The sequence below is a fragment of the Ctenopharyngodon idella genome, chromosome 16, assembly GCF_019924925.1.
Source record: "Ctenopharyngodon idella isolate HZGC_01 chromosome 16, HZGC01, whole genome shotgun sequence".
Taxonomy (NCBI): domain Eukaryota; kingdom Metazoa; phylum Chordata; class Actinopteri; order Cypriniformes; family Xenocyprididae; genus Ctenopharyngodon; species Ctenopharyngodon idella.
In genome coordinates, this window is record NC_067235.1 from 22,697,110 (window position 1) to 22,709,979 (window position 12,870).

General features: G+C 37.0%; 2 protein-coding genes across 2 annotated transcripts; one reads left to right on the forward strand and one right to left on the reverse strand.

The window, feature by feature from the left end:
- Window positions 1–553: 553 nt before the first annotated feature.
- mc5rb (melanocortin 5b receptor) lies at window positions 554–7,630 on the forward strand. Its single transcript, XM_051866653.1, has 2 exons — window positions 554–773; window positions 5,298–7,630. The coding sequence occupies exon 2, from the start codon at window positions 5,387–5,389 to the stop codon at window positions 6,371–6,373; it is 987 nt and encodes a 328-aa protein (XP_051722613.1). The 5' UTR covers window positions 554–773; window positions 5,298–5,386; the 3' UTR covers window positions 6,374–7,630.
- Window positions 7,631–7,768: 138 nt separating this feature from the next.
- Window positions 7,769–12,046, reverse strand: mc2r (melanocortin 2 receptor). Its single transcript, XM_051866654.1, has 2 exons — window positions 11,947–12,046; window positions 7,769–9,402 (listed from the first exon to the last, which is right to left on the reverse strand). The coding sequence occupies exon 2, from the start codon at window positions 9,316–9,318 to the stop codon at window positions 8,404–8,406; it is 915 nt and encodes a 304-aa protein (XP_051722614.1). The 5' UTR covers window positions 9,319–9,402; window positions 11,947–12,046; the 3' UTR covers window positions 7,769–8,403.
- Between the last annotated feature and the right edge of the window lie 824 nt (window positions 12,047–12,870).

Below are 12,870 nucleotides of genomic sequence, written 5' to 3' on the forward strand. Positions count from 1 at the left end.
CAGTCATTGTACTTTTCATGGTAGGTTAATTCCATGTTGGATATTAGTTCTATATCTAATAGTACTTACAATATAAAATCTGGACCTCGAATGCTTTAAAAATATAATTGGAATTCCAGTAACCTTTTAGTGGAAAGTGCCAATACGCAAGGTGTTGGTTTCCATGTTTTTCTTCACACTAAAGGTGCTTCCATCTGCTTTTCTCTTTAATCAACTCCTTTGGCTTTCCTTTTCCTGTTTTGAGTTTCGATAAGCTCGACTGAGCTCAGATAATAAGTTCTGGACATCAGCTCAACTTTCTAAGGAGACCGGAAGTACCCAGGTGTTCCGGCGCTGCCATTCATCCTACAATACCATCAAACAAATTGACCTCAAATACCGGTGTTTGTTTTCAAACTGTCAACATCCTGTACTGAAAAATGAAAGTAAACATAGTGATTGTACATTTATTATTCGAACAGGCAATGTTTCTCTGTTGTATGCCCATGTGTCAGGTCACTCAATATTACATAAGCTGATTTATTTTGGTAGCGTACTTGTTGAGCATTGACATGATGACTATGGACTAAAATATCGCTTAGGTCAAGATTTAAGATGCTCGGTACTGTAATCAGCATCACTGCCCGGGACGGAGCACGACTCCGCGCGGGGGTGGAGCGCGCGTTGTGCTATATGAGCGCGAGCTGAGAGATTCTACAGCAGTCATAACACAGCTCTTGCCTTAGATCATTCTCTAAACACGCAATAAACCACTTCCGGCGACGCATGGCAACGTGAGTAAATTTTCATTTTCTTCTACTTCTTTTAAGTATCATATCTATTAAATTCTATTAGACTAGCCTATTTAATCATTGTTTTATCGTATCATTTGTTGTCTTATTTCTTTCTTTTTACATCGAACATTGTTTTTGTTGTAAGATAGCTACTTTTTGTTGTTGTTATATATATATATATATATATATATATATATATATTAAATAGACTACAGCATGCTGCAAGTGTGATTTGGGTGTTATTAACAGTCTCAGAAATTCGTGCAGTCTGTCAACTTTATATAACTTAGCCTTAATTAAATGTATAATAGATAGCTGAATACTTTATTATGTTGCACACAAATTCTGTGCAGATCATTCCAAAATGTCATGAAATTGTGTATGTCCTGAGTTTATTTTTGAGGTGTAACCATGGAGGTATTTGAGCTTCACACCTGCTTGTGAGAATTATGTCAGGGGGCCACAACAGATTGTGATTTATAACACCACTTAAATCCTTGTCAAAATGTAGCCCACCAAGGAGCAACTTTTTATAATCCAAATCCCCTGTCAAAGAGCATTAGGAGCATTTGAATGCTATTCAGACATGTCTAACAAATACACTCAGTAAGTGTGCTTTATTGAATACAGAGGCAGGCCATCTCCTGAATATTGATGCTCTGTCACAGGGCATGTGAGTAATGTCTTTGAATTTAGTAAAGGTCAAGACAGTCTTGGCCCCTCTGAATTACTGTTAAATTGACAAAAAAAATTGCGTATAATTAATATATTAATATAAAGTTACATTTAATTGAATGTGTGTTTCTGTGTGGGTGTATGATGTTTGCATTTTTCCTTTCTGAAGGATAAGTGCTGCTTACGTTGAGTAAGTTTTTCAAGCTCCACACAGGATATAGCCTTCTGACCTAATGTTCAGTGTCACTTCTGCCAACCTGAAACAGAGACATCTATAGGGTCAGAGATGTTTGAGAGATGTATGATTTCTGTCTCATATAGGGTCCTTTCCCGCGTGTGTGTCTGTGTGCTTGTGTGTGCATGTATTGTATGTTGGTATGTCTCTGTTTCTATTTTAGAGCAGTTGCTCTGGTGAACTGACATGGAAGGGAGCAATAATCAATGAACATCTATCAGAGAATGAAACGACAAGCGTCTTTAGTACCACCAAAGAACTTTAAAATCAATATGTCACTTGTAAGGAGTCTGTAGACTATTGGGGATCTGCTTTGATTCACCCACTGTTTTGAGTCCAATTAGCTGTGATTTCATGGATTAAAAAGATGAAAAACAACATCTATTCAGAGGAGATTAAAAGAAGCTTAATTTTAAGAAGAAGAGGATTTTAATGAGAAGACATAACAAGATGCTCAGAACAAAACACTGAGAAAAAAACCAACAGTTCAGTAGCTTATGATTATAAAAAAAAAATATTATTAAGAAACACAGGACACCCTGATGAAGGCTTATTAGCCGCAATGTGTCAGCATGCAGTTGTATTTGATTGTTTTTTTTTTTAAATTATAAAGCCATGAGTAAATAAAGGCTTTTTACATTTTCTCAATCCTCGAGTGTCTTGAACTTATGCTTCTTAACGAGTTGAACTATGCTACCCCAGTAGTGCTCTTTGCATTTCTTGTTTAAAAAACAAAAATCTTAATCTTATTCATTTTATTGCTGAATTACATTTCAGTTTGCTTCACTTTGTGTGCACTTCCTGCATAAAGTGCTGTGAATGGATCATCAGGTGGGCTGAACGTGGGATATCTTTATGTCTGTTTTAGTGTTTCTCTAACATTTCATCATATTCAGGTGTTTCTTTGTGGTGCCTTCCTGATAGAGCATGGTCGTCTACTTCTCTTACAGCACGTTCTGAATAGGTCTTGCAGACTCAATATTCTATGAAGATGCTTCATTGACATAGTCCTTGACCAAACACGATCTCTTTCAGTTATTATCCATTGGAAATCCCTGTAATATAATATTGATTGTTCCTCACAGAGATTGTTTGATCAAGAATTTTTTTTCTAGAGACTCATTAAATGGCTGTTTTAAAAATTCTATAAATAAGACCACAAACACATTTCATATTTAAACAGCTGAGGGGAGAATGACATTTGATATCCCAAATAGAAAACCATTTATTTTTGAGGCAAATATCAGGAAAACTTCAGGGATACAGAAAGATTTTAAAGCAAGATCGAATGGTGTCATTATGAGCAAAGTATGTTTCCTCACTCAGTAGGCAATTGGAATTCACTTATGTATTAGTACATTAATTGCATGGCCAGTCTTGCAAGTTGAATGCTCTGTTACAATGAGGCTCCTACCCAGATAAAATCTGCTAAATTAATGTGAGAACCCCCTGAGCAGGAGCCATAGGCTGCTATAACCCTTAAATGGTAAAGGCAGCAAATGCATTAATGGGAAGGATGTCTGTATATATTTCATCCACTTCAGTGCAGCAGGACACATTCATAGTGTTCTTGACTCCATGGTGACCTCCATTGTAGTACCTCTAGTCATGTAAATGCAAAGAGACACACAGCAGTAATTGGCCTGATCCAACATATCTGAGTGATTTCCAGGTTCCCTAGGAAGGTCCTAATGTTTCCTTTTCCCAATGTTTAGAGCAGACATTGGTGTCAGTAAAGGTGCTGCATGTTCAAACTGTATTGTGTATCTTAAGCATAATGTGTCACACAATTCTGACTTTATTTCTCTCTTTTTCTTGCAATTCTGAGAAGAAAAAAAAATCAGAAGAGCGGAATGTTAATTCAAATTTGCAAGAAATAAATTTATTGTGTGTTATAAACTCTCAATTCTGAAAAGGATAGGCCTAGTACAATTTACAAAATATAACTAATTGCGAGAAATAAAGACAGATTGTGAGATAAAAAGTCACAATTACCTTTTGAATTAATTTTTTTAAATTATTATCTTTTATGGCAGAAACGGGCTTCCTACATTGATGCGCTTTCTGCCTGTCAATTATTTTGTTCGTTCACAGCAGGAACTCCATATATGGGTCATTAAGTCGGACACTGAGAACATGAATCATGATAGATGAACTTGGAATGGTTTTCATGAAGTTGTATAGAGTCCAAAATGTTCACAATGAAAATAAAGCTTCAAAGCATTTGAAAATAGACATCAAGCTTGTTTTGCTTCGGATTTACAGGTAAATATCGCTACACAAAGAGGGGGCATGTCTAATTCGGTTGCTAAGGAAATTGCGTAATATACATCGGCCTTTCTAATATTTCTGTTTGTCCTATTGCACCATTTTTAATAAATCAAACTTTAAACTAATTAATGGCACTTTGTTCATTCTTGAAGTGAACTTTTTACTGTTTGGTGATTAGATTCACTGTTTTGGACTGCCGTCTTGAACATAAGTATGCGAGTACAGAACAAAGTCCCTTTAAGGCAAGTCATTTCACTCAGCGGCCATCTTTGAAACACCTCTTGGGCAGCTATTTCAGTCATGCAAGTACAGCTCCTATCCCTTTAAATGGTGAAACCTCAAATTCTTCTAAGCTATTCACCAAGCTTACGATTAAATTTCATATTTGAAATCTGACAACAACTGTTTCATAAATTTTGTTTCTAAACGCTCAAAGCATGATAAAAACCTGCATTTTTCAGGCTGGACCAGCCAATGCACATGTGTGCATCTTAGAACACTGTTTCTATTGCAACCAGAGCTTCTAAAGGCAGCTGCAGTGACACAATAACTTTACCAATAGAGTGCAGCAGTCAGGTTCCGCAAGTAAAAACTCATTTTTATTCATTTTCTCCATAGGGAAATTGATTTTGAATGATAACCCTTTAAAGACAGATGCTTTTATAAAACGGTTACCACACAATACAAATATTAAAGCCAAAAATATGTAACAATGCAACACTCATGAAGTAAACTCTTACTAAAAGCCTTCCACCAGAAAAAATAGTCCCTGACCGTGAACAGCAACAGAAGTTACATTATTATGGCAAAGACTGTCTTTATGAGTGTGTCAGTCAGTAGCGAAGACTTTTACATTGAAAAGAATGAATTGTTGTGAACACGGAACAAGACGCAACTGACAAATGCTTTGACTAGCGCTGTCAGTCACGGGAAAACCCCTTAACTGTTAAAAGGACAAGATAATACATTGGACATTTAAACAGATTTTTTATTACGAACATATGACTGACCTGAAGGAAAATGCTAAATCTGAATGCAAGTAATAAACTCGCTCACTCGATCGTTTTCTCACAATACTCTTCTACATGATACAGTAAGCTTCAATGAACAATATCAATTGAGTACATACAGTTTACGTTGCTAAGAGTGGTTGCTAAGGGTGTTGTGTAGTGATACACAGAACCGTTGGGTGAAGCGGTGATAGCCGTGTTTTATCATGAATAAAACACAGCTATTGACCAATCAGAATCAAGGACAGGAACTAACCGTTTTATAATGTACAACAACAGATGTTGGTTATAATGCTTCTTGACATTTCACACAACAACTCTTTCTCTTTACAGCAAATGTATATGGATGCAGCATCATGTATCTAACATCACCTGTTACCAGACGCTGAGCATCCATTCAGCTGTCCATACTACATCAGAACATGAACACCTCAGAGTGGCCCACACTTTCTCCAAACGCGTCTTTGAGACACACAAACCACAGCGATGAGTCAAGCAGGTCCAAGTCGAGTGCTTCAGCTGCCTGTGAGCAGGTGCATATTGCACCTGAGGTCTTCCTCACACTGGGGCTCATCAGCCTTCTTGAAAACATCCTGGTCATCCTTGCCATCGTGAAGAACAAGAACCTCCACTCACCCATGTACTTCTTCGTCTGCAGCCTAGCAGTGGCCGACATGTTAGTTAGTGTTTCCAACGCATGGGAGACAATAGTCATCCACTTGCTGGCGAACAGGAGTTTGGTGATTGAGGATCACTTCATCCGTCAAATGGATAACGTCTTTGATTCTCTCATCTGTATCTCTGTGGTGGCGTCTATGTTGAGCCTGTTAGCGATCGCAGTGGATCGCTACGTGACTATCTTCTATGCTCTGCGCTACCATAATATAATGACCGTACGGCGAGCTGGGATTCTCATTGGCAGCATCTGGACCTTCTCCGCAAGTTGTGGGATCATCTTCATCATCTACTCCGACACTAAGCCCGTGGTGGTGTGCCTGGTGGCCATGTTCTTTGCCATGCTGCTGCTGATGGCGTCACTCTATAGCCACATGTTCCTGCTGGCCCGTTCGCATGTCAAACGCATGGCGGCATTGCCGGGCTATAATGCCAACATCAGGCAGAGAGCTAGCATGAAGGGTGCCGTCACCCTTACCATACTACTGGGAATCTTCATCGTGTGCTGGGCACCATTTTTTCTCCATCTCATCCTCATGATCTCCTGCCCACGGAACATTTACTGCATCTGCTTCATGTCACACTTTAACATGTACTTGATACTCATCATGTGTAACTCTGTGATTGACCCACTGATCTATGCGCTCAGGAGCCAAGAGATGAGAAAGACCTTTAAAGAGATCCTTTGCTTTGACGGACTACGCAGCCTCTGCAACCTGGTCAGCAAATATTGAACAAGGTTCCTGGAAGAACCTGTCGGGATGGACTGATGGATGAATGGGTGTATAGATTGATGGATTGTTGCGTAATTGCAGTGGGGGAGGGGAAGTAAAGCCTGAACACCTTCATTAGGGACAATATATACAAGTATTTGTACAAATTTTTTCATGGTTCTGTTACATCATGTGAAATGTTTTGATGTTGCAGTAGAAGATTCATGTTGTGTTGTTGTAAAATATTGAATTGAAAAGTTCAAAATATGTGGCATTCTGTTATATGTACTGTATTTATAATAGTTACATCTTCCTCAGCAGGGGACTGCCATCAGGTCAATGCAGTGATATTTTGTGCACAAAATAGGCTGGAATATTAATATGCAGAGCAGAAATGTGTTTGTTTTCAGATAATTTCTTTTTTATGAATAGAAAACAGGACAGAAACACAACAATAATCAGGCATATAACAAACAAAAACATAATTCCCCAGTTTCACAGGCAAGGCTTAAGCTTAGTCCCAGACAAGATGCATACCAGTAATGTTTTTCTCTAAGAGACGTTTATAAAAGGTAAATGTCCTAATTGAACTAAGGCCTAATCCTGGCTTAATCTAAGCGCTGTCTGTGAAACCAGGCCATTAATGCAAATATAATACATGTATGCAGTTTAGAAATACTTAATCATAAACTGTTTAAAATATAAAATATTTTTGTAGTACATCTGAGAAACCATAAACATCTCTCAATGAATGTATGCTCCTCAATATTATATATCAAATCAATATGCATGTTCAGAATATTTGTGCTGCACTTCATTTCTTATTTAGAGCAGAGAGGAAAACAGTCTTTATATGAAATTATAATGTTTGTTGTCATGTAAACAGAAAATTATTATGTGTCATTGACTTAAATATCACAAAAAAATACAGTAAAGGCATTTTATTACTTTTTGTATTGTTTCAGAAAGAACATTTCTTGAGTTAAAAAAAGCATGAAAACTCCATTTAAAATTGTGTGTAATGCAAATGTGTTGTGTATGTAATTTATGCATGTAAATGGTGGACATATTTTTTCTAGTCTTCTGATTTTGTCCTTTTACTGCAGAAGTAAAAAATGCTGGTAATTCTTTACAATCTCTGTACAGTTGAACTTACTGTATGTGATATGTATAATGATTTCTAAGTGATGATATCTGATAAATGACATACCGTTTAATAAGTTACGGTGTTTGTGAACAAATATGAGAATTTCCTGTATTAAACACTTAAAGACTTGATTACACTTTACAATTATGCTCAATTCATTCACATTAGTTAATGTATTAGGTATAATAAACTTGTTATGTAGTGTTATTGGATAGTTTGTTTTATATAAATGTTGTTGTGATCTTTTAATACCTGTGGATCGAAACTCTACTTTAACCTGCAGTGTGAAGCACTGAAGGCCTTGTTGTAATTCAAGTAAAATCAAAGAACGAACTGGTGAGACGTCATTACGAACAAAATCAGGCCTAAATGAAGTTCATTTGGAGTTTGTTTCAGGAGAGTGGAAGCTTGCCAAAGCGAACTTTCTGGAAAAGGTAAACGCCCTTGAACAACCATTGGTCTGTGGCAATTGTGCTCTGGGGCTCCGCCTTCTTTTAGGTGGAAATCTTCTCTGGTTCATTTCTTCTGTTCAGTCTGTCGAGGTCAGACATGGGTAAAAACAAACACACTGGAGAGCTGTTTAATAGTAAAATTTGAAGTTGTACTTCAAATTGAAAGCTACACTCTTGTATAGGCTATCTATGTATAAAGTGCTAATAAATGTGAAGGCACTTGAGAGCTTGTGCGAACATATGATATAATCAGATGCTTTCTTAACTGCTGCTTTCTCAGCGTCATTTTGTTGTTATTGAGAGGAAAGTACAGCACATATTTACATATTCATCAGCATTGTGGGTGGCGTCGAGATGTTCTCTAACAGTATACCGCTGCAAAGGTATTTCAAACTTCTTTTTACCGCTAAGCGAAGAAGGAAAAAGAATGGTGAGTATATCGGGGCCTTCGCTCAGACACACTGTTTACAGATCCTTGCAGCTGAGCACAGGAACATTTTCTTGTAGGTATTGCGCAGCTCTGCGCTACGGAAAGCGTAAATGGCTGGATCAATGACCGCGTGACTCACTAGTAGCACTACGTGCAGCTGGAAGAGCGAGCGGTAGCACTCACAGTACGGGTTCTCTGGACAAATCATAATAATCAGCAGATGAAATAAGAAAGGAGCCCAGCAGGCCACAAACACTCCAATCAAGATAGTGAGGGTCAGCGCCCCCCTCAAGCTACTTTGTCTGTGGCGTGCCTGGGCGCCTGGCATAGACGCGATCCTGTTGGCGTGGTGGCGTGCTAGCAGAAACATATGCACGTAGAGCAAGAGGATCAGGAGCAGAGCTGTGAAGAAGAGCACAACGAAGAAGATTTTCACTGTGGCGGCCACGCAGAACCCGATCATGAGCACTCCGCTGGTCCCACACAACACCCAGATAGCGGACAAAATAACCACTACACGACGCATGGTCATAAGCGTGTGATAGCGTAGAGCGTGAAATATGCTGATGTATCGATCCACGGCTATGCCGAGTATGCTGAAGATGGAGCCCAGGAAGCCCATGAGGGTTAGAGAGTCCATGATGTCATCTATCTTCAGCTCAAAAGGGCCACGGGAGTTCAGGTGTCCGGCATCTACAAACAAGAGCAGGATGTCTTCTAATCCCTTGGAGAGGCTGGAGATGGTGTTAAACACAGCCAGGTTGCAGATGAAGCAGTACATAGGAGAGTGAAGGTTCTTGTTTTTGATCACGGCCACAATCACCAAGAGGTTCTCGCTCAGACTGGCGACGGCGATGGCCAGGAACACCTGACTGGGGACCTGAACCTCAGCGCAGTCTGTGGAGTTGGTGAATGGAGCTTCGGTGCTTGAGTTCATGATAGATGGATCACTGTCTGGATGCAGACCACATAAGGATCACACTTGGTTGTTGGATCAGCTGAAGATTTGATGTGAATTGACCTGGAGAAATAATAAAAAAAAGATTTTATTCGAATACAAGGTATATAATTTGTAGAGTTGTACAATAATTCCATCATAATTTACTTTTATTCAGCAATGATGCATTCAATTGATCAAAAATGCAATAAAGACATTAAGCCTATTATGTCTTTCAAAAGTATATATTCATTTCAAATTAATGTTCTTTTGAACTCTCTAGTCATCAAAGAATCTATTCATCTATTCATCAACACTGATAATAATGAGAAATGTTTCTTGAGCACCAAATCAGCATATTAGAATGATTTCTGAAGGATCATGTGACATCAAAGACTGGAGTAAAGGCTGCTAAAAATCAGCTTTACCATCACAAGAAATTAATTATTATTTCAAAATGTTTTAAAATAGAAAGCAGTTATTTTAAATTCTTATATATATATATATATATATATATATATATATACACACACACACACACACACACACACACACACACACACACATGCTGCCTTGGAGAACATAAATAATAAATAAAATTAAAATGTATTTATTTATTTGAACATGTCTTTCAAAAAAAAATCTTACTATATTGGCTATTATCGACTATAACATGAAAATATCAGCTTAATGATATCGGACAGAATTTTATATTGGTGCATCTGGTGCAATGTACAAATAAAAACACAAACAAATCCTATACAGCTATGACATACAATGGGCTCAAAATACTTTAAAATGTACACTGTAAAAAATTATTTTCATTATTATCATAACACTTTTTCTTTTGTCAAATCAACTTAGATAATTAATGTAGTTCAAATGACATAATATTTTGAGTTTCAGTTGATTAAACCAGTCGACTTAATTGTATTAACTCAAATTTTTAATTTCAATGAACTCAAAATGATAAAGCAACCAGGTAACTTAGTTTTTTAAGTTAAAACAACAATTCTTTTTTACAGTGTATGATTGACAGTGTTGGGGGTAATGCATTTCAAGTAACTTGAGTTACAGATTACTTTTTCAATTAAGTGCATTACTTTTTCAATTTACAACAAAATATCTAAGTTACTTTTTCAAATAAGTAACACAAGTTATTTTTTCACATTTATTGACAGACAGCTCTCCTGTCCCCATGTTGAGAGAAATAAAGTGCAGCAGAGGTGTTGTATGTGCTGTGTGAACATGACAGATATTGTAGTTCTATACTAAATGTGAACATGCATTTACTCATCTCACTTGCACGAAAACATTCAGCATTTCTCAAAATGAATAAAAACAGAGTGAAATGTAGAATCTCAGAATTGTACGCAAACCTGTAATAATTAACTATATTACATTACACAAATATACTTTATGTATTTAATCTCTTTTTATTAACCAATGTCTTTGCTGCTGACCTTCAATGATCTAAATAAACTATACTAATAAGCAAAAATGACTTCAGATTATATTTAGAAATAAGAGTGTTGAACTTCCTTCTCTTGTATCCTATTCTTCTTTAATCCAGAATGGCAGCACAGCTGAAAGGTTTGTTTAAATTGCGCCCTCTACTGTACAGGCGTAAATATGCATTTCCTTCAGCCTGAGGCTTATTCATTTCACATTTGGTGTGAAAGGGCCTTTACATTTGCTAAAAATAAATTTTTTTTTGTTGTTATTAAAAAACAAACAAGCAAGCCCAGCCCAAGTGAGAAAAAGTAACACAAATGTAATATAACATATTACTTTTCATAAAAAAGTAACTAAGTAATGCAATTAATTACTTTTTTAGGGAGCAATGCAATATTGTAATGCATTGTGTAATGCAGGGAGTAACGCAATATTGTAATGCAAATAACACTGATGATTGAGATGTTTGAGTGGTGGTCATATATGTCAACATATTGATGCTCATGGGATGTTTGAATCTAACCCAGGTCAAGTTTTTACCCTGTCCTATCCAAATGGTGATGTAATCAGGCAAAAAGTCACAAATATGATATAAATTATGACAATATTATAAAATTATATGTAAAATGTTTCTAATAATGTTTCATTACAGAGCTTTCCAACGCTCAAGATGTAAAGGATGGAAAATTATACAAAAACAACAACAAAAACAGTATTTTATTGGACTAGTAAGCTGTTCCAAGTAAAGGTTGCAAGAAGAAGAAGAAGAAAATTTTTTATTTAAGCCTCTACCTCTTAGAACATGACTGAGCAACATTTCACACTGAGGATCAAATAAAAACATCAGACACAAAAGCTCATTTGTTTTGTTTGATCCATTATTTGTTAATGTATTTCTCCCCCTAAATCTGCTGTACATTTTCCGGTTATGTGAGCTCAAAAGCAACCATAATTAGAACTTGAAAGGCCGGACAAGAACAGAGCCAGTGATTAAAACCTCACATGTTGACAAAAATCCAACATTCCTGACAATTAAACTTCTGTTCATCCATATCAATCCCATGCCCACTTTTAGACCGTTTAAGACTGTCTGAACACAGTCGGATTTAGAGATACTGATCACAATGGATGAACTAAGTGTCAAATTATACAATATTTGTCAAATTCACATACCGTTTTTCTCATCAAACACACCCACAGGGAATTTTCTTCAGCTTCACATGGAATGTTGCAGATACATCAGTCTGGTAGCACCGGAAAAGCTCTGTTCTGGCTGTTAATAGACAGTGTGTGGTCATGCCTGTATATTTGTATATCCTTGAATGCTCAAGGCAGTGCGAACCATTTGTGTTCATATTCCAAATAAAGCACGACGCAAGGCCTTTCCTCCCTAACACCCTTTATTTATCAAACCTTGTTACTCGCATGTTGCATCTGTGTGGAAACAACCTGCTCTCATCAATGATGGGTGAAGTGGCTATAGTTCTTTATTCAACCTTGGCCATTTTAAAGAGCAATAAAGAAGTTTTGGTTCAGATGTTCTGATTCTATTTTAACATAAGTCTAAAATAACCAAGGTTAAACACACAGCCACAGGTCCCCAGGCATAACTTTTCAGTTTGAACACCCATCATTACCATCTCTACATTTTTTTGAGTTTCAGACACTTTTCAAACTTTATTCTACCTCACAATCATAATTAACACCATTATAAAACAAGTTGGAAACACTGAACAGTAGTGGATGTATTGAACGAGAGTAATTATTAAAGAGCAATGAACTCTACATGAGCAGATGGACTGCCTCTGTGATGCACTACACTTGTAATTATAGGGCACGATTTGTACTTGATAAATATTCATCAGCATATATCATGACAGAGGCCTATCTGTCCTGTAATTTTATTACGCTGTTCTTGTTACATTTCTTTCTAAACATTTTGTGTTTGAGTGAAAAGAGTTTCATTCAAAACAATTAAATGTCATTGTCCAAAGATAATAAACTCTGTGTTAATGCTGCCACCACCTGGAGACACTTCATACAGGTAGATGAGCGCTAAGACAAACCTGCGAAGCTGGGGCCAGTTGCATAAACCTG